The sequence below is a fragment of the Salmo trutta genome, chromosome 2 (assembly GCF_901001165.1).
Source record: "Salmo trutta chromosome 2, fSalTru1.1, whole genome shotgun sequence".
In the NCBI taxonomy this organism is placed as follows: domain Eukaryota; kingdom Metazoa; phylum Chordata; class Actinopteri; order Salmoniformes; family Salmonidae; genus Salmo; species Salmo trutta.
The window spans coordinates 32599168-32622562 of record NC_042958.1 but is presented as its reverse complement, the minus strand read 5'-3'; the positions used below and the strand labels follow the sequence as shown (position 1 = coordinate 32622562).

Below are 23395 nucleotides of genomic sequence, written 5' to 3'. Positions count from 1 at the left end.
ATCCAAATAAAGTGTAACCTAATAAGGTTTATTCAGTTCAATTCATGTCCTTTGTGACCTCCAGTACTATTGATAAATAATGTATATTTTAAGTGAAAAAAATCTTATGAAAGACAGCATTATGATTTCAAAACTGTTTTCATTAAGGTCAGAACAACCTCACCTCAAAAATCTCCTGTCAGCAACTTTTTACTTGGACTTCCCCTAAATGACACAGGATGAGAGTGGGCACTGACAGGGACAGGTTTTGGAAGGGGAACTCTATGGTCTATATAAACACATGGGCGACATTCACTTGACATCTGTTGGCGTGACTCTTCCTCCAACTGCATTTCTACCTGAGATTTTAAAGGTGAGTAGGAATTCTCTTCTCAATACTTTGTGGGTCGGTTTCCTGGACACAGATTAAGTCTAGTTCTGGACAAAAAATATATGTCAAAGGAAATTCCCCATTAAGCATGCTTTTTAGTCAAGGACTATGCTTAAATGCTGTCTGGGAAACTGGCCCTATTTTGTGACTGAAATGTGCTTGTAAATCTAATTTGCGACCAAAGATGCATGGCTGGATATATCAATATTTGCCATTCACGATATTGACATGCTGTGTTCAAGCTCTCCATTTCCTTAACAGTTCCTTAACACTTTACATAAAGTTTTATGTTACAAAGGATGTATAAAGGATTCATAAAGAGCTTATAAATGATTAAGCCTTTTTTAACGATCTAACAATGTTTAATAAATATAGCAAACAGTTAAAGCACATTTATTTATTTCCTGAATACTGAGCCTATGCCACTCTTACTGCCAATAATAACATTATAATCAGTATCACTGCAGGCTAGATTGGAACGAAGACACGGAACTTCACATGGAGCACTGTGTTAAGTGCTGGTTTTCTTTAACCGATACTACAGTAACAGGAGATTACATGCACCTGCATGCTAAAATAAACTTGATTGCAACAAAAAACCCACATGAATAAACCAGTGATTTAGCTGATCTTACGTTGATACCAGACAGCTGCAACTTTCCTTGTCTATGCTCTCTATTCCCGCCTCCAATGAAATATCAACCTATCAGGAGCATCGAAAACCGTAAGGCTGATGAACGTCAAATACTTATTATAAGAATATAGGAGTAGTAGGACTATACTTTTTTCAAACATTTCATCTTAAATGGCAAAATAATATATGTGTTCCATTTGAAATAACTTTATTAGCTTACATTTTCAATTGAGAAAAATTGTAGATTATATAACTCATCACTATTACTTGATTTAGTTACACATTTCAAATGTGCAGGCATATTTCATAAAAAGTGCAGGCATATTTCCCCCGTCTTAATAAGAAACTACTGTACTTTTTAAAGACAAACTGTAATTAATGGATTAGATAACTTGGAAATGACATGTGGGGTAAATTTACCATGGTAAATGAGGAAAAACATTATTTGAGTTGTATGGAACAATTGTCAAATAGATAAATAGCCCTTAGCCTGTTAAAAAAATAGGATTCATTTGTTCTGATGATAATACTCACCAGAGGACTAAATAGTCTTGAAAAATGTTGCCATTTTTGTGAGTTGCCCACAACACGCTCATCCAACATATCACTACTTTACTCAACAATTATCAACATTTTTCTCTCTAAATTATAGATCTAACTTCATTGGAATATATATAGAACTTAAAAAAAAAAGTTTAACAATTTGATCAACTTACCACAAAATCATTCTGTTGAAATATCTCAAAAACATTTTGTTGTTATTGAGCAAGAGCAGTTGCAGCCAGGGAAGGTGTTGAGTAAATAATATGGTGCCATCTGACACTGAAATAATTTGGTGGTCTTAATTTAAGGGGGGGGGGGGGGGGGGGGGACTGTCCTCCCACTACAACTTGTGAAAGTTTACAGTTTATTAGGCTACAGATGAAATAAATGATGATCTTGCTGTTGTGTCCATAATAATCTCATCATGTAGGCTTTACCCACACTGTATCTACAAGCTGTTGACTAGAACACACGTGCCAAGGCCAGAGTGGGCACATTTGCTATATAAGGCATCATTTTTCATGACAAAACCAACAGTAGGTTTGAAAATGTGATACATGGGAATTTAAGCCCTCAAGTTATTTTTTTGTACACTACATCAGCATGCTAAGTCTTTCATCTGCAACACGTCAATTTGATGGAAATATACCATGTGGGAAATTGCGCATATGGATTTTATGCAGATTTTAGAATATTCCTTTGAAAATCTGTTACCAATTGGATGGAAACCTAGCTGTTGATAACAATCATATCAGTGATGTATCATGTTAGCTCATGAATATTGATGTGCTTGTACCAGTGGTTCCAGATTATTGTCCATCCTGAAATATTTCAATGTGTTTTGACAAATTCTTGTGTATATATATATATATATATATTGTTTTTTCCATGACTTATGCCATGTTAATATGATATCTAAATATGAGAGTGACTAACAATATCACTGGGGGCCCCCTAGAGGTCAGGTACTCTGGGCACAGCCTGGTCGGTAATTTGGCCAGGATTACTACAAATTTACCTAGCAGTAGACTAATATACCAATCTAAAACATTTTAACTGACATGGGTTAATTGATGCACCACCAAGTTTTGAAATTGCACCTTGTGAATTCTGCTATTCTAACTCTCAACAGTAAAGTTCCTGTGAGTAAGCACTTCACTGTTAGTCTACACCTGTTGTTTACGAAGCATGGGACGAATAAAATTCTATTTGATTTGTAGTTGAGATCCCAACTGATTTTCGATTTGTTAATTTCAAAAACATTTCAGAGGTCCTGGGTGTGGCCCTGGTTGCAATATGTTATGTAGTTATCATAGATACAAGCATTTTCTGCTTGTAAATACAGTACATATCTCCTTGACCACTTTTTTTATCTACAGAACAGCGAAAACTGTTGACCCCTGCTTTCAACATGTCTTCCTCTGCACACTGTTCCGGGTCCAAGTTCCTTGGGCGCCTGAAAAGCCCCATCTGTAGCTCCAATGCTGAGCAAGATGACCACCAACTTCCCAAGTTTGAGCACTTTGGGGAGGCTGTGGAAATTCCCCATGGCCCCTCCAGTGATGGTACAAGATAAATAGAATAAGTGTTGGGAGTATGTGTTTGTGTGTGCGTGCGTGTGTGCAAGTGTGCGAGAGAGAAAAAAAGAGAGAGAACTAGTTCATTCTCTGTAGTCAGTAAGTAAGTAATTCATCATACACAAAAAAATGTGCATCACCATTTCTTACCCCAGTCCTTGGCAAACTATGATAAATGAGATCAACACACATTACACAGCAAATTCTTCAGTGTTAAAAAAAGAGTAATTAACACTAAGAGTGTTAAATCAACACTGATACCAGAGTCTGTGGATCCATACTGACACCGAAAAGTGTTAAATTAAGAAACTGCTTAGTGTAAAGTCTTATTCAAATATTTCCCAGAGTGCCTTGCCTTCCGAGTAAACTGTAGAGTTACCACCCATGACTGCATTTTACATGTTTTATTTAACCTTTATTTAACTAGGCAAGTCAGTTAAGAACAAATTCTTATTTACAATGACAGCCTACCCCACCCAACCCTAACCTGGACGGCGCTGGGCCAATTGTGCGCCGCCCTTAGGGGATTCCCAATCATGGCCAGTTGTGATACAGCCTGGAATCAAACCAGGGTCTGTAGTGATGCCCCTATCACTGAGATGCAGCACCACTCGGGAGGCAGATAGATGTTTAGTGACAGATAGATGGTTGTTGCATTCATCCACCAAGTGAGATCCTAAGCAAATATTTTACGATAACTATATATATATAAGCAATACAATACCATTATGTATTTCAAAAGGCTTTATTTTGAGCGCCTAGTTTTATCCTAATACAGGGCCCAGAAACTCATAACCATGCACATCATTATCATATTTGCCAGCATGCTCTATTGCAGGTAGACATTTTTAATTGTTTGTTTCAGTATCTATGTTTGTGCATGATTGATTGATTCATTCATTAATCTTATGCTACTGAAATATAAATTACAAACATTTTCTAAAGTAATCCAATATGTTATTTGGAATTATTGCACCCATTACTGAAATGGTTGTTCCATTTTAGATGGTTTAGGTAGTCTTTTAAAAATGTCTTGTCAATTCTTCATGTCATTCTGAATACTGGTTGCAGATGATACACATTTGAAGAGTTGGATAACCACACACTGTCTGAATTCCAGTAGGAATTACACGTAACCTTATAAATTAGCATAATGTGACTTGCATATCTGATATGGCCTGTAAACTAGTGATGTTACGTTTGATACTGGCGCTCCGGAGCATGCGTCGAAATCGCAAAACAGTTACCTTAGAAGCAGTTTGCCGATGCCTGTATCATTTTAGCAGAAAAATGTGATCAATGACGTCTGAAGCGTTGTTTTGTTGAACAACCACCTGACATGGCTACAGTGAGCATGCGCTATGGCGCCACTAGCCTACACTGTGTTGATGAAAGCATCTAGTAATGAACGTATTTTTGACACAATTGGCTGGAAAGCCTCAATGCTTCAAGAAGCTTTGTTTCCCCAGTCCCTACTGTAAACCATGAGTTTCAGATTTAGATTTGTACCTAAAGGGGTACAAACACTTGTCACTGTAGTGGTACACTGTAAAGTCATCCTTTGTACCTTTAGTTATAACTGCATTATTGTATCCCAGTCCATACCTCAGGCCACACCAGGCCTGCAAGTAGGTTTTCAAAATTTGTTTTTGAAGGATTTGGGATTTTCTGTTTCCAGGAAACTTCCAACCATGGTTTCTGGAAAACCTGGGAGTTTTGGGAAAGTTACCAGAATTTTGCAACCCTTCCTGAAAGTCACATTATGCTGGCTAGCAAAGTGATGTATAAGCAACAGTTAGATATTTTTATTCACCTACAACCTACATTCAGAATGAGTGCCAGATTTAGGAACATTGTGTGGAGGCTGCCTAAAACATTTAAACTGCAACAAACATTTCTGTAACGAGTGCAAAGAAAATCCAATTAATCATTATGATTAGTTTAGAAAACTGTATGGTATTTATCTTTGTGTAGCATAAGATTAATCAATGAACATGCACAAATGTAGATATTAAAACAAACAATAAAAAAAATCTACCTGCAATAGAGCATGCTGGGAAATTATTGATGACTTCCCAAACTCAGTCCTAGGGAGCCCAAGGGGTGCACGTTTAGTTACTTGCCTTAGCACTACCCAGCTGATTCAAATAATGAATTCATCATCATCATCATGCTTTGATTATTTCAATCATGTGTGGTGCTGAGGCAAAAACCAAAACGTGCACCCCTTGAGGTCCCTAGGACCGAGTTTGGGAAACGCTGCCATAGCGTTTGCGCAAGGTAGTCTTTTTGTCTTCTACCGAAACTAATACCAAACCAATCAGGTGGTTGTTCGACAAAACATAGCTGTGGACTTTATTAATCATATGCTTCTGATAAAGTGACAGACGGCACACTGCTTCGAAGTAAACTGCTTAGCGGTTTTGACACTTGCCTCTTAGCTTCGGTATCAAACGTAACATCAATAGCTTTATTAGGGTAAAACTAAGCCATCAAAAAGGTGCTAAGTAGAACCGTACAGGGTTCTTCGATTTGTCCCCATCGGGTGACCCTTTTTTGTGCTGGATTGAATACGTTGCAGAGGGTTCTATCTAGAACTTCAAAGTACCCCCCGTAGATGGTTCTACCTTGAACCCTCTATGAAGGGTTCTTCCAATAACCATTTTATCATGTAAAGGTTCTTCCTAATACCGTCTTCCTCAATCACCTAAACTGGAACAACCATCTCAGTAACGGGTGAAATACATCCAATTACTACCAGATTGGATTAGTTTAGAAAACTGTATGTCATTTATTTTTGTGTAGCATAAAATGTATCAGCCAATCAACGTGTATGCAATAACACTTTAGAGTAAAAAAAAAACAATTTTAAAAATATTCCTGCAAATGAGCATGCTGGTTAATATCATATATGGTTCAATGTAGAATCCTTCTGGCCTTCCAAAGAACCCTTCCTTCCAAAAACTTTTCTTCGGATGTTAAAGGGTCTTGGTAGAACCCTTTTAGAACCCTTTCTCCTACGTATAGGACATAAATTGGATGGATGCAACAATCATCTCTCTGTCACTAACAAATACAGTCATGGGTGGTACATCTACAATTTACTTGAAAAGTAAGGCACTCTGGGAAATGTTTGAATAAGGCTTTACACTAAGCAGTGTATTAATTTAACACTGTTCTGGTGTCTATAGGTCCACAGACTCAACTGTTTCAGTTTTGATTGAACACTCAGTGTTCATTTATTATTTTTTATCAATGGAGAATTTGCTGTATAGGCCCACAGGTTTGTGGTGTGCCAACTTTGCTCGGCCGAGGTGGTCAGCAGACATCCTTGTTCCCATTTTGACTTCCCACTCAGACCTGACATCCTGAAAAGCACCCTTTTTACCCAACAAGTTTAATCCAAAATATTTTACATTTGTTACCTGGTTATTTAAACATCATTATTTAGCTTGTGATCTCCTTATTTGCAGCCACCCTGGAATGTGTGAGAGTGGACATGATGCAAAATGAGAACAAGAGCGACCACCACTGTCACTTGTACGAAGGCAAAAACAACATTCTCATCGTCCGTAGGGCTCAAGAGTTTCAGATGACCCTCCAGTTCAACCAGCCCGTAAATCCCAGTGACAAATTCCAGATTGAGTTTTACATTGGTAAGAAGATTTTACACATTTCCACCAATGTACTGTACATTCCTTTCTGCTGGTTAAAAATGTCATTACATGCATTGCTTGACTTCACTGAGGGTGATATATGAAAAACAGTATTCACCATTTGGTAATAGTTTTAATGGGAGCGGTTGGTGTGATAGAGGTGAAGTTGCATCTCAATACTAAAATTCTTCCCCTCCAAGTCTCCTCTCTGTCATCTGTGTTTAGCCTCTGTAGCCAATCAGAAACACTAATTAATAAAAGTGCCAAGTTGAAAGAAAAACAGATTATTGACATATTCCCATCTAAACAGCTGTAACATCTGTTGATAGTAACCTTGGGGTTCCTCCCGATTCTCCAGACTTCTCCCCAAGTGTGCACTTGCAATTGCACACTTCCCATCATGAATTTAGGGAGTTTCCACTATTGTTGAATCCATGAAAGAGAGTGTGCAAGTGCACACTTCGGAAGAAGGGTGTAGAATAGGGATGTGTCCAGGGTCTCTCTCACACATTATACTGAATGCTTACATCATACTCACAGGGGAATTGATCAAAAGAGTTGCCGCTCTATGTGCTCGATTCAATCCATATTGCGGAGGTTCCGCGGTATAGCGCGATTGAAAATTAATGGTATTTTCTGATTGAGATGGCAACGTTTACTGTGAATGCAGTCTACACAAATGCAGGAACATTGCCTTTAAATTTAAATCATATTATACCATGGATCATCCGCGATACGGATTGTATCGAGCCCTAGGCCCTTTAGTTTCAGCTACAAAACTGCAATATGTTAACTAAGTACAAACAAAAAGAGAACGACAGCAAAATGACTGCTTAAGAATGACACCATTTTTTAAAATCTTCAAACGACTTACGTTTCACTTATGCCTTGAAAAGGCTTTCATGCTCAATATATTTTTACCTCCCCGAATGTGGTGTTGTCCTCTTACATCTGCTGTGAAATTCTTAGTTTACTGTGTTCAAAAGGTTTTGAGAATAGGGCATAAAAAAACTAAGCAGAGAGCACAATATTACACAAAATATCCTTTAGCCTACATTTATTGGATTTGAGAGAGTGGTTGCGTGGTAATTGTGAGGCACTTCTAAAATAATGGTGCAAATGGACATGCATCATCCTTGTTGAAATGATGAGTGTTCTGAAGATACAGTATGTGAATTGAAATATGTGCAGCTACAGCAGTGTACTACTAGTACCCCAGTAATCCATCTGCAGTTAATGGTTTGCAGTCGTGTAAAGTAACTAAGAAAAAAATACTTTGAAGTACTACTTAAGTACTTTTTTTTTCGAGTAGCTGTTCTTTACTATTTATATTTTTTACATTTTTTACATTTACTCCACTACATTCCTAAAGAAAGTAAGTACTTTTTACTCCATATATTTTCCCTGACAGCCAAAATTACTCGTTACATTTCGAATGCTCAGGCGGGACAGAAATATGGTCAATTTCACACATCTATCAATGTAACTTGTTGTCATCCCTACTGCCTCGAATCTGATGGACTCACTAAACACAAATACTGCATTTGTACATGATGTGTGAGAGCTGGAGGTGTGCCCCTGGTTGTCCATAAATTTTAAAAAAACTAGAAAACCTGACTTCTAGTTTGTTTAATGTAAGGAATTTGATGTAAAGCATTTATTTTTACCCAAGTATGACAATTGAGTACTTTTTCCACTACTGATGGTTTGTTGCATTCCATATCACCTTTATTGCGGTCGCGCTGCAGACTACCGCCAACAGTATCTTCTGTAATGTTGTGATATTGAGCAGACCTTGACTTGTGTTGGTTGATGTGTTGTTAACGCAACAGTTTTTTTGGTAGCACTTTATTTTACAGTACAGAAAATTACCAGGTATTTATAAAATAAATGTCATGGTAACACAGTAATTACACAGTAATAACTTATGATTTACTTGCTTTGTTTCTTCAATACTCATTAAAATAGTAGCTACTTGGTACCATTTGTTACCAACTGAGGTTAATTATTTGTAGAATGTACCAGAAAATATTGATTGTTACCACATAACGTCATATTAAATACTAAGCTAGTACCAGTGGAAACATGAGTGTCTACATGTGTTGATGTTCCCCTGTCATGTCACCGTCTCCCTCAGGTATCGATACCTACGTGTTGAATGGCACAAAGATCATCGTCCCCTTTGACGGCTCACAAACTGGGAATTGGACCGGCCGCATGATACAGGAACAAGGGGATGAGTGCGTGGTGGGCATCACCCCTTCTGCAGATGCCATCATCGGAAAGTACTACACAAATGTGGCGGTCATCGGTTACAATGGAATCTCAAGGACACAAAAGGACTCTGGAACAGACTTCTACCTGCTGTTCAACGCCTGGGCGTCCAGTGAGTGGAATCTTTGTGGATTTTTGTTTGTCTTCTGAGGACTGCTTAAGATAAGATAAAACATATGCATTATACACCCCTTATGGGGAAAAACGAATGATTTCACATGTGGAAAATCACATGAATTCACTTGTGACATTCAATGTTAAATCATGTGAAATTGTGTTTTTGGAACACTTAACGTGATGATATTTCACATGAAGTTTCACATGTGGATTTTTACGTGATCCCATAACCTTTCACATGTGGATTCAAATTTTCACGTTAATATTTTACACGAGATTTCACAGGTGATGCCTCTGCAAACAAAAATGTGTCATTAGGATGAATACACAAACAGTGCTTTTAACATACAATGTAAATAATTCACACTTTCACATATATGATTACATTGTGTATGTTTATACGGTAATTATTATTCAACATATCCTCACCTGGGATATGAACTCGCAACCTCTTAGTTGAAGGCATTCCAATATTCCTGCTACGCCACCATGTCTGTGTCAATGACTGATTTAACCTGTATTCCCACAATTTGGACTTGAGTAAATTCAATCTCAGCTTTGTCAAATTCATAAAAAACACTAGAGAAAAAATATTATATTTACAATAATAATATGCCCCACCAACATAAGACAACTACACAGAAAACCCCTCACATCATCAATAATCAGAGAATATGTAATCAGAGATGTATTATAGGTAATGAAAGTGTAGAGGAACGCTACAGTAAAGACTTTGCAGCGCAGCAGATTGATCAGCGTACCCCAAATCCATTGGTTGTGAGTTGAAATCCCAGGTGGGGTCATATTGAAAAGTCAGTACTAAGTGATCATGTCAAATGGAATCATATTATCATTGATTAGTGTAAAAAGTATTTATTTTAGCTGAACATCATAACATGAAACCCCCATATCGCTTCATTCCCCTATTATATTTTACGTGTGAAGTCACATTTTTCACGTGAGGAAAAAAAAAATGTCACATGTTTAGCTGAAATTTTGACATGTAAAAAAAAGCACCATATGTGAAACTGAAAATGAAAACACTGCTCCACCTAGAGTTCACATTAACACCGCTTTTTCACGTGTGGAAAATAAAAACATTTCACGTCACCTGAATTGAAGATTCTAACTCTCACATGTGAAATTGCATTTCTTACATGTAAACAACTTTCACTTGAAAATAAAATTAGCATTTTCGCATGTTGAAATTTGCATCACCATGTTGTTACATTTATTTCATATATTTTCATATATGTAATTTGTCATCACATGTTACTTTTACATGTGACCACAAGTTATCACATTAACTTAACATAAGACCACATGCAATCACATAAGAAACACATGTTATCAAGTGTAATTCATTTTGGTTTTTCTGTAAGGGACATCATTAAAATGAACACTGACTAAATAAGTGTCAGACAGCTATGGGACTGCTCAGTAACTTCCCAGGGAATTCACTGCCCCAATGCATGTGTCATTTTTAACATGCTTTAACACGCCGTTTGGAGGATTCGGAGAGTGTTACATCGGCTACTGTATATAAAAGCTAAGAATTGGACACAAGCATTAAATGATAAACCTAAATTCTCATCCTAACATTCGTCCCACTCCCACTAAGAAATGTTGTTTCATAAATTGAAAAAAAATACAATATACTTGTTTAGGAACAAAACATTTGGGGAGCAATTCAATGTTTCATTCATTGATTCATGATAAAATCTGACAGTCATGAGATACTGTAGCCTACATGAAAAGCATGTTTTGATTACCAAAATAAAAACATGGAGTTACTTTTCTTTATGTTAAAGCTCCACAGTTAAATGCAAAATTCTACTGACAAAATACAAAATGTCAATAGTCGATACACCAGTGTAAATTAACATTCAGTCAATATTTACTCTTTTAATTTTTTTTCTTCACCAAACCATCAAAATCCACGAGGATCAGGCGTGGTCCACATGCACTTAGCAGGCCCACAGTCATATGGGAAACGCATCACCAAGGCCTCCTTCGGTTTCACATTCATACACAAGTCACTCACACAAACAGTAGCCGGTAGCATAGTTCTCCCAATCAGCTCCATCCATCCCATATGGATAACCAGCCAGTCGGAGAGCAGAGTTCTCCCACTCAAGCGTGCCTCCATGCAGCCAAGTAGTTAGAATTGTTGTCGCATCCAAGTTGTAGAATCCACCGCTTGAAACCGTCCAGAATGGCGGGAGAAGCCCCATTCCCATCACGTCCACAAAGCAAAAGAAAGGTCCAATATGTGTAAAAGTCTGGGTAAAATGTATTTAGTTGGTAATGACATTTCAGACATGTTGACAGTCTAGTACTCACTGTTCGCCCATCCAATTAGCTAGCAGTGAGGGAGATGATAGTGCAGAGAAAGCTGCCCACGCTTCTCTTCGTATGCTTGCTCCACAGGGCTAGAGTAGGCCTGGCTAGCATGCATGCAGCCTAGCGCGGTCACGTCACTTAAATCCAGCGATAACTTCAGAAGACAGGTTCCACAGACGTTAAAAACACTCAAAAACACAGCTGCCACCAATGTAATGTGCCATTAGGAGGCTTCAGATAGTGGAACATCAGCTGTGTGAACGCTAAGACTTGGACACCAGACAGCATACGGAGCTCAACAGGACGTGACTTCATTCCAGGACATGCGACCACGGTCTCAATTAGTTCACGTGACACAAATGAATTTATAGACACAGGTCAGGCATTAGAAATCAATGATGAACATCCAATTGTCATCCTTACAATTCTTACAAGTCACATCTAAAGTAACAGATGACCAGATTCTGGTAATGAGGCTGCAATTTATTTCTGATTTCTTTAGATGATGAAGTGTACATGCCCAATGAGGAAGACAGGCAGGAGTATGTGATGAATGAAAATGGCTGCATGTACCAGGAGGAATCAGGTGGTGGAAGACAATGGTATTATGGTCAGGTACATTAAAAGACTACACACACATGCCCCATGCACGCACACACACTTATCAAATACCCTAATGTACTGTATACTCTACACACACATTTACAATTGTGTCATTATTGTTCCTTTTTTGAGGCTGGAGGCTATATTTCTCTTTTGTAGTTTGTGGAAGGGATTCTGGATATCTGTTTCCAAATTTTGGATGACTCACGCATGCCTCTAGTAAACAGAGGCGATGCTGCCAAAGTCTGCAGGATAGGCTCTGCAATGGTGAGTGATATTTGCAGATAACATAAGCACACTACACAAATTCCAAAATGAACCCTAGTATAAGCACTAAGAAGAGCCAAGTGCTTTTCACAACCACAAGATATACCAAGCATTTAACCTGAACTTCAGTCTACATCCACAGAAAGTGATTTGCAGTAGATACTATACATATTGTCACGCCTGCTCCAGCTCCCCCTCCCTGGCGCTCGAAGGCGCCAGGCTACCCAGCATTACACACTCCTGCCATCATCATTACGCACACCTGCCTCTCCCCTGTCATGCGCATCAGTGATTATTGGACTCACCTAGACTCAATCACCTGTCTCATTATCTCCTCTATATCTGTCTGTTCCCCGCTTCAGGATTAATGTTTGTTTGCCTTTGCATACCTGGTTCTGACGTTGTCTCTGTCCTGTTTGATGTCTATTCCTTATTAAATGTTCAACTCCCCGTACCTGCTTCTAATCTCCAGTGTCGGTCCTTACACATATACAGTACATATTGAATGAGATATTGCCTCACTAGATTATTTTTATATAATATTTCAGGAAAAAGTGTACAAAATTAGTGTATATTTGGGTCTACATTCAACTGGTAAAAGTTGATTGTGATATGAATAAAGGAAAAAATTACCCTGGTACCTGGCCTTAATTAAACACTCAATTTCCTTTTGCATGCTTTTATCAACTTACTCTGAACATTTCATTTCAAACTAACCTATCCTTATTCCTGGTGCACTAATCTCTTTGTGGTTTTTTGTCTATATATTTTTCCATTCTTTGTGGAACCAGATGAACTCCCAGGATGACCGCGGAGTCTTGGTGGGCAACTGGAGCGAGGACTTCTCCCTTGGCACTGCACCAACCTTCTGGATTGGCAGTGACCAGATCCTGCTCCAGTACGCCAACAAAGGGCCCGTCAGCTACGCCCAGTGCTGGGTCTACGCCGGGACGCTCAACACCTGTGAGTGCCTGATCAAATTCCCTTTTCATTTTCAAATTCAGTCAACTTTATTATGCCCACCCCACAAAATAGGTAATGTGCCTTCCAAATTACCTGTGATTTGCACTGAGGGATTGATGGGCAATAGAAAACAGGCCCATCCAGTTATAAACTGCAGTTTTCAACTGAGAAAAGGTTGCCTTTTTTATTAAACAGTTTTAGTGGGTAGATCAGCTTTAATATTGCAGATGGATTGTGGCTTCCGTAAATATAATTGTCTGCATCATTTCCAATATCCAATATATATCTTTTAAAATATATTTTCCTTTATGATTTTCCCTTAACCCTACCACCCTCCCCTAATTGGAGTAAACTAATGGACAACAACAGTTAGGCTTCTACTTCCAGCTTATACATTGTCACGTCCTGACCATAGAAAGATGTTATTTTCTATGGTAGAGTAGGTCAGGGTGTGACAGGTTTTTTCTTCTTCTATGTTTTCTATTTCTATGTTAGGTTCTAGTTTTGTATTTCTATGTTGGTTGGTTTGGGATGAACTCCAGTTAGAGGCAGCTGGTCCTCGTTGTCTCTAATTGGAGATCATACTTAAGTAGTTTTTTTTTCTCCACCTGGGTTTGTGGGAGATTATCTTTGAGTCAGTGTATGTTTCACCTCTGCGTCAGGGTTTGTTGTTTTTGTCATTCAGTTTATTTATATGTACTGCATAGTTTCACGGGGTAAATAAAATGTGGACCGACACACACGCTGAACTTTGGTCCGCTTCTCCTTTCGACAACCGTGATATATATACATTTTACGGAGACAGTAAATTTTAAAATAGTTATATTTTGTTTGTTTTTAATCCCATCCTTCAGTAACACTCCCTTCTATTTCTGAAGACCATCCAGTTGAATTTCTATTTGCCAAATATTTTTCAACTGTGCTGTGATGTTTCATAAAAGTTCTGAACCTTTCTATTCTTGTAATTTCTACAGATTGTAAATAAAAAAAAAACATTTTTGCTAAGAGTATTACTGATGGATTGACTATGGCTTTCTAAATCACCCAGCAGTTATATTTACAGATTTAGCAATAATTGTTCAGCCATTCCTGAATCTGCGACCAAAAACAAGGTAAACATGAACAGTACCAAAACAAATTACCTAATTATTCTGTCTCTTTGCAGCAAAATATGCAGATCTGGGATGGTTGTATCCCCCATATATACAGCATAACATTATATTGGTTGCAATAATTTGTACAGTAATTTAAATAGAAAAACTCTAAGTTTAGAATCCAGCATTGTTTTGTGTATCAGTTCATAATCCATGTGCCATGGAATCGGTATATTAAATCTCTTTTCAACGATTTTGCGATCTATATGGCACAGTTCTAAATGAAATTGATATACTTTTTTAATTATCACAATTTTCTTTAATCAATTCAGGTCTTTAAAGGAGGGCCAACAGACAAGTTCCTTACTTTCGCCCCCTTCCAATTGCCTCATCCATTTTTGCAGTAATGCTGCAATTAGTTAGTCCTATTTATGATATTATTAACAAAGTTTATACAGTTTCTAAACAATTTTTCAATTCTTTTAAAAACCAATTAGCATATTTGAGTTTAACCATAATATTTGTACTGTCTTTTCTGGTGGATTAAACTGAAATTGCTACCAACTTTCTATGATTTGTTTAAGAAAATAGCAATATTTTGGAGATTCACTTTCAGTTATTTGAAAATGAAATAGAGGTTGTAATCTGAATAAAGGGAAAAAGGCCATTCTTGAACACGGGGAGAGACATTCTTACTAATCTGCGAGAGAACCAGTATGGATTTAAGTATACTGTAAATTTTGTATGACTGAAGCCTTTAGTGAGAGGTCTAAAGCTTTAATATTGAATAATATCTGCCCTCTGAATTCATATTCATTATAAACTCAGCAAAAAAAGTGTCCCTTTTTCAAAGATAATTCGTAAAAATCCTAAAAACTAAACAGGTCTTCATTGTAAAGGGTTTAAACACCGTTTCCCATGCTTGTTCAATGAACCATAAACAATTAATGAACATGCACCTGTGGAACGGTCATTAAGCCACTAACAACGTACAGACGGTAGGCAATTAAGGTCACAGTTAAGAAAACTTAGGACACTAAAGAGGCCTTTCTACTGACTCTGAAACACACCAAAGGAAAGATGCCCAGGGTCCCTGCTCATCTGTGTGAACGTGCCTTAGGTATGCTGTAAGGAGGTATGAGGACTGCAGATGTGGCCAGGGCAATACATTGCAATGTCCGTACTGTGAGACGCCTAAGACGGCGCTACAGGGAGACAGGACGGACAGCTGATCATCCTCATAGTGGCAGACCACGTGTAACAACACGTGCACAGAATCGGTACATCCGAACATCACACCTGCGGGACAGGTACAGGATGGCAACAACAACTGCCCGAGTTACACCAGGAACGCACAATCCCTCCATCAGTGCTCAGACTGTCCGCAATAGGCTGAGAGAGGCTGGACTGAGGGCTTGTAGGCCTGTTGTAAGGCAGGTCCTAACCAGACATCACCGGCAACAACGTCGCCTATGAGCACAAACTCACCATCGCTGGACCAGACAGGACTGGCAAAAAGTGCTCTTCACTGACGAGTCGCGGTTTTGTCTCACCAGGGGTGATGGTCGGATTCGCGTTTATCGTCGAAGGAATGAGCGTTACACCGAGGCCTGTACTCTGGAGCGGGATCGATTTGGAGGCGGAGGGTCACAGCCTCATCGAACTGAGATTGTTGTCATTGCAGGCAATCTCAATGCTGTGCATTACAGGGAAGACATCCTCCTCCCTCATGTGGTACCCTTCCTGCAGGCTAATTCTGACATGACCCTCCAGCATGACAATGCCACCAGCCATATTGCTCGTTCTTTGTGTGATTTCCTGCAAGACAGGAATGTCATTGTTCTGCCATGGCCAGCGAAGAGCCCGGATCTCAATCCCATTGAGCACATCTGGAACCTATTGGATTGGAGGGTGAGGGCTAAGGCCATTCCCCCCAGAAATGTCTGGGAACTTGCAGGTGCCTTGTGGAAGAGTGGGGTAATATCTCACAGCCAGAACTGGAAAATCTGGTGCAGTCCATGAGGAGGAGATGCACTGCAGTACTTAATGCAGCTGGTTGCCACACCAGATACTGAATGTTACTTTTGATTTTGACCCCCCTTTGTTCAGGAACACATTATTCAATTTCTGCTAGTCACACGCCTGTGGAACAAGTTCAGTTTATGTCTCTGTTGTTGAATCTTGTTATATTCATACAAATATTTACATATGTTAAGTTTTCTGAAAATAAACGCAGTTGACAGTGAGAGGACGTTTCTTCTTTTGCTGAGTTTATAAATAGGCCTTTTTAATTTTGTCTGGCTTGCCATATAATTAAAATAACAAGTCACTGGGTGAAGGCAAGGCCATAAGCAAATAGGTAAACTAGCATATGACGAAAGAGTTAATCGGGGTGATTTTTCCACAAATAGACAGGTATTTTTCTTTCCATGGTAGAAAGATCTTATCTATTTTTGCTAACTTTCCATTAAGATGTATTGTAGTGAGATCATTTCTTTCTTTCGGGATATGAATACCGAGTATGTCCACTTTACCGTCAGACCATTTTATTGGTAAACTACACAGTAATGTAAAAGTAAAACATTTTTGTGATCCAATAAGTAATATAGTACACTAATCATAATTTTATTGTAATCCAGAGAGGTTAGGAAAATTATCTAGATCCTCTATGAGAATCAGTGTACAATGACATCTTTGTTTTTAAGCCCTGGATATCTAGCCCCTTGATATTATTGTTATATCTGATTTTAATAGCTAACATTTCGATGGCCATAACAAATAGATATGCCAATAGTGGACAATCTTGTTTTATTCCATTTGACGGTTTAATACTTTCTGAGAAGTAGACATTATTTCAAATTTTACAGCTAGGGTTACAATTCATAACTTTAACCCATTGTATAAGAGATTCTCCAAAATTGAAATATTCCAGGCATTTATATATAAATTCCGGTCATACTTTATCAAAAGCCTTTTCAAAGTCAGCTATGAATACCAGGCCTGGTTCCCAGATTTTTCATAGTGTTCTATTGTTTCCGGTACTTGTGTTATATTATCTCCAATGTATCATCCATGTAAAAAAGCTGTCTGATTAGGATGAATAATATTCAGCAATAAAAAATGTTATTCTGTGCGCTTCGCATTTTGCTAGTATTTTTCATTAGTGTAAGGGTCCTCCAATTGTTTTAATGGACTGGATCTTTATATATTTACCACTTGGGTTCTACCTCAGTAATAATGAAATCAGACCTTCTTGTTGAGTATCTGATAATTTACCAGTTTCATAGGAGTGATAAAAACATGCTAATAAACGGTCCTCTGAGTACGGTACATCAAAAAAGGTTTGGTATGCCGTCCAGCCCTGGGGTTTTCCTGGACTTAAAGGCTTTAATTGCACCAAGAAGTTCCTCCTCTGTAATTTGGCCTTCACATGAGTCTTTCTGTACAGCTGTTAATTTGACATTATTAATAGAAAAAAAAAATTTGGTTAGTGGAGAATGAGGAGACTGAAATGGAATCTTAAAGTACTTTGCCTCCTCATTCAAAATATTCTTTAGTGAATCATGAGGGACTGTTATTTGTAACAAGTTTGAGTACCGTAAATTCCGGACTATAAGCCGCAATTTTTTTCCCAGGCTTTGAACCTCGCGGCTTAAACAATGACGTGGCTAATATATGGATTTTTCCTGCTTTCAATTTTTTTTCTTCCAATTTTTTTCTTTTTTTTTGGCGGCATGAAGCTTTCATTAGACCAATGAAATTGCCGAACGGGTTAAGGTCAAACAACTTTTTTCTTTACTGATTAGATTAAATTGAGCGCTCTCAAACTTCCCATCATTCTGATTATGGTAGTAATTTTGTCACCCTCGTCATGGCAAAGACACGGAGAAATGCATATGATGCAGCTTTGAAGTTGAAGGCGATTGATCTGGCTGTTGGAAAAGGAAATAGAGCTGCTGCACGGGAGCTTGGTCTTAATGAGTCGATGATAAGACGTTGGAAACAGCAGCGTGAGGAATTGACTCAGTGCAAAAAGACAACTAAAGCTTACTGCAAATTTTGTATTTTTTGTTACAAGCCGTGTTTCGTTAAAGCCTGTGTAAAGTTAATTTGTTTCAATGTACCGGTAGGCACCTGCGGCTTATAGACATGTGCGGCTTATTTATGTTCAAAATGATATATTTTTTTTAATTCAGTGGGTGCGGCTTATATTCAGGTGCGCTTAATAGTCTGGAAATTACGGTAAATTATTTTTGGTAGCATTTCTATGTTGATGATAAGAAATTATTTGGTGCATTTTTCCCTCATATTCCATCCAGTTTGCTTAATTATTTGTATAATATATTACACTTGATCTTTCTTGAATAACCTCCTCCATTTCTTTTTGTTTTTCCTCAAACATATTCTGTGCCTCTATGGGAAAGTTTTTATTGCTATTTATCTGTCCCTCTATTTCATTGTTTTGACCTAAATTGCTTTTGTTTTAAAGATGAGTATTGAATTGTATGGTTTCTAAAGGCACATAGATGAATATAACAGAAAGGGTATTTTCTCCAAAAGATTTGAGGGAGTGCGCACATGCTGCTATTCTTTGTTGAGCACTTAACAAAGAAACAGATACTTCTAGTTGCTTCATTTAGTTATTCATGCAACTTTAGTTGTGATACAAATGATAGGCTATATGATTTTATTTTGAATACATATAAGGCTGCATGATGCGCCTCTAATAATGATTTGAAAAAAGTTGCATCAAAGGCATGAGCTCTGCTTAGTTTTTTGAGAGGGTTGTACACACTTCATCAATGGAACTCTTTTGGTTTAATTAATTTATTGCCATCGGAGCCCGCTGGTGTAACTGCTAAACTGCTTTCTGACTGTACACTGTACTGCATGATTGTAGCAGGTTTACTAATGTGTTAGTTCTATTAGTTCAGGTTGACTATGACGTGACAACTACAGTATGCCGGCTGTGTGTAGCAGTTAGCGATCGTGATTTAGTTTGGCTTGGAAAGGTTTTTTCGCCTGGTCACAGACAGCTGATGTGTTGTGCACCGGGGTCCACAAGGGAAGGGAAAAGGTGAGAGGAGGAGACCGTGTAGATAGTTACGAGAAAAAATGATATACGGTTGAAATCGGAAGTTTACATACACCTTAGCCAAATACATTTAAACTCAGTTTTTCACAATTCCTGACATTTAATCCTAGTAAAAATTCCTTGTATAAGGTCAGTTAGGATCACCACTTTATTTTAAGAATGTGAAATGTCAGAATAATAGTAGAGAGAATGATTTAATTTCTGCTTTTATTTCTTTCCATCACATTTCCAGTGGGTCAGAAGTTAAAATGCACTCAATTAGTATTTGGTAGCATTGCCTTTAAATTGTTTAACTTGGGTAAAATGTTTTGGGTAGTCATCCACAAGCTTCCCACAATAAGTTGGGTGAATTTTGGCCCTTCCTCCTGACAGAGCTGGTGAAACTGAGTCAGGTTTGTAGGCCTCCTTGCTCGCACACGCTTTTTCAGTTCTGCCCACAAATTTTCTAAAGGATTGAGGTCAGGGCTTTGTGATGGCCACTCCAATACCTTGACTTTGTTGTCCTTAAGCCATTTTGCCACAACTTTGGAAGTATGCTTGGGGTCATTGTCCATTTGGAATACCCATTTGTGACCAAGCTTTAACTTCCTGACTGATGTCTTGAGATGTTGCTTCAATATATCCACATAATTTTTCTTCCTTGTGAAGCCATCTATTTTGTGAAGTGCACCAGTCCCTCCTGCAGCAAAGCAACCCCACAACATGATGCTGCCACCCCCGTGCTTCACGGTTGGGATGGTATTCTTCGGCTTGCAAGCCTCCCCCTTTTTCATCCAAACATAACGATGGTCATTATGGTCAAACAGTTCTATTTTTGTTTCATCAGAGCAGAGGACATTTCTCCAAAAAGTACGATCTTTGTCACCATGTGCGGTTTTAAACCGTAGTCTGGCTTCCTTGCTGAGCGGCCTTTCAGGTTATGTCGATATAGGACTCCTTTTACTGTGGATATAGACACTTTTGTACCTGTTATCCTCCAGCATCTTCACAATGTCCTTTGCTGTTGTTCTGGGATTGATTTGCACTTTTCGCACCAAAGTACGTTCATCTCTAGAAGACAGAACGCGTGTCCTTCCTGAGCGGCTGCGTGGTCCCACGGTGTTTATACTTGCGTACTATTGTTTGTACAGATGAACGTGGTACCTTCAGGCGTTTGGAAATTGCTCCCAAGGATGAACCAGACTTGTGAAGGTCTACAATTTATTTTCTGAGGTCTTGGCTGATTTCTTTTTATTTTCCCATGATGTCAAGCAAAGAATAACTGGGATTGAATGTAAGCCTTGAAATACATCCACAGATACACCTCCAGTTGTCTCAAAATATGTCAATTAGCCTATCAGAAGCTTCTAAAGCCATGACATCATTTTCTGGAATTTTCCAAGCTGTTTAAAAGCACAATCAACTTAGTGTATGTACACTTCTGACCCACTGGAATTGTGATACAGTGAATTATAAGTGAAATAATCTGTGTGTAAACAATTGTTGGAAAAATTACTTGTGTCGTGCACAAAGTAGATGTCCTAACCGACTTGCCAAAACTATAGTTTGTTAACAATAAATGTGTGGAGTGGTTGAAAAACGAGTTTTAATGACTCCAACCTAAGTGTATGTAAACTTCCAACTTCAACTGTATACAACAAGCAAAGTGATCATGCTGTTTTTATGTGGCTGCTATGAAAGTGAACTGTTTGCGTGTGATAAGAGGTGTATTCACTCCAGCGATTCTGTTGAAAAACATTTCTTAAGCTGAAGGAAACAGAACAAAACGGGGAAAAACATATTACACCCTAGATCAGCTAGATGCTGAGTGTGCAAGGCGGTATTGAATGTGTTACAGTCTGTCACCTTGATTACTCAAAATTCTCCCGACCTGTGCACCTATGTTGCAAACTTTCATTCATAGGCTAGGTTGTAGGAACCTCATGATGGGTACAGGGAACATTTTTGTATCATGTAGTAGCCTAATCCTACCGCTGTTACATTGAGCTTGGTGAATGGAATATGAGTGACAGTCATCCAGTATGCTGTAATAAAAATAAGGCCATGCTCATAAAAAAAATACAATTATGCTAAGTCATAGCTCAATACACAAATCCCGGTTTTCTGACTAGTCTGGAGCATAGGCCACTTTCTAGGTATGGAGGAGATGTAGAAAATGTGTAATTAAGATGACTAGTACCATTGACAGAAAAAAATAGGTAACCGTTTCCTCAGACAAGGCCCGCTGCTGTGCAAATAAAACACACTTCTGAAAGTTATATCCGTACATCTACTCTAATCAATTGATTGAATACATTTAATGTATTAGTTAAACATTTATTAATGTTAACGATTGCATTTTAATTAATATATGCTTATTTTGAAGTGTTGTCTAGCCTCTTTAATGGTGTCCCCTTCCCTGCCCCAGTCCTGCGGTGTCTGGGCATCCCTGCCAGGGTGATCACCAACTTCAACTCCGCCCACGACAACTCAGGGAACATAATCACGGATCTCGTCTTCAACTCAGTGGGAAATCAGCTTGAACTGAACGAGCGCCTTACCAGAGACTCAATCTGGTAGTTATATTTCTGCTTATCCATTTGTATTGAATGAAAATGAAATCCCAGAACGTAGGTTTCGATATTTCTGTCTTTCACTGTATGTACTGAAAAAACAGTTTAGTCATAGCATGGTGGGGGGTAAAATGGACTAGATGTCCCTGTTATCTTTAAATCATTGTGTTGTGCTCAAAGAAGAACATTTTTGTGCAGGATCCCAGATAGTATATCTGAGTGGTGAAGGATGACAGATTGTGTACCTGAGCAGTGCAGGATGCCAGACAGTGTACCTGAGTGGTGAAGGATGACAGATTGTGTACCTGAGCAGTGCAGGATGCCAGATGGTGTTCCTGATGGGTGCAGGATGCCAGATAGTGTTCCTGACGGGTGCAGGATGCCAGATAGTGTTCCTGATGGGTGCAGGATGCCAGATAGTGTTCCTGATGGGTGCAGGATGCCAGATAGTGTTCCTGACGGGTGCAGGATGCCAGATAATGTTATTGAGAGGTGTGCATTGTCTCCACAGGAACTACCACTGCTGGAACGAGGCTTACTTGTCCAGACTTGACCTCCCTGCAGACCAGGACTTGGGTGGCTGGCAGGTTGTGGATTCCACCCCCCAGGAAACCAGTGATGGTAAGAGAGAAATTAGGATAATGGGGGAGACCTACTTTTCACTTCTGTATACACATTTTGTATGCTTAGAATGGGATTCAAAATTGCATAATCAAATTCATGAAAACGCAGCCATTTAAGATACAGTGTGTTCCATGATAATTTGTACCCTTGATAACCGCTAGGCTAAATAAATACAAATACTGAGCTATATTGTATGCAAAAACATTACATTATTTTATACTAATACAATTGCTCAGCAAAAGAGATTTTGTTTAACAAGTAATACAAAACAATCTAAAAAAGATAGGGGTCAAAATTATAGGCATCCCTGTTTTCAATACTCCAGCACCCTCCCATTGCGAGGATAACGCCACCGAGCCTTTTTCTTCAATGTTTTATGAGATTGGAGAACAAACACGTTGGGAGTGATCTTAGACCACCATTCCTCCATAAATAATCTCTCCAGATCCTTGATGTCTTTATTCTGTGCTAATGGACTGCCCTCTTCAGTTCAAACCACAGGTTGATTTTGTATTCAATTAACCATTTGTTTGTGGATTTTGATTAGTGCTTGGGGTTATTGTCTTGCTGGAAGATCCACTTGCAGCCAAGTGTCAGCCTCATGGCAGAAGCAACCAGGTTTTTGGATAAAATATCCTGGTACTTGGTAAAGTCCATGATGCCATTAACCTTAAAGGCCCCAG

The 23395-nt window shown here is 38.5% G+C and overlaps 1 protein-coding gene across 1 annotated transcript; it reads left to right on the top strand.

Annotated features, from left to right (window-relative positions):
• The first annotated feature begins 6472 nt into the window (after positions 1-6472).
• LOC115162997 (coagulation factor XIII A chain-like) lies at positions 6473-22849 on the top strand. Its single transcript, XM_029714558.1, has 7 exons — positions 6473-6780; positions 8918-9166; positions 12017-12129; positions 12277-12384; positions 13110-13347; positions 21944-22091; positions 22600-22849. Exons 1-7 carry the CDS (start codon positions 6624-6626, stop codon positions 22826-22828), a joined length of 1242 nt encoding a protein of 413 aa, XP_029570418.1. The 5' UTR covers positions 6473-6623; the 3' UTR covers positions 22829-22849.
• Positions 22850-23395: the final 546 nt, after the last annotated feature.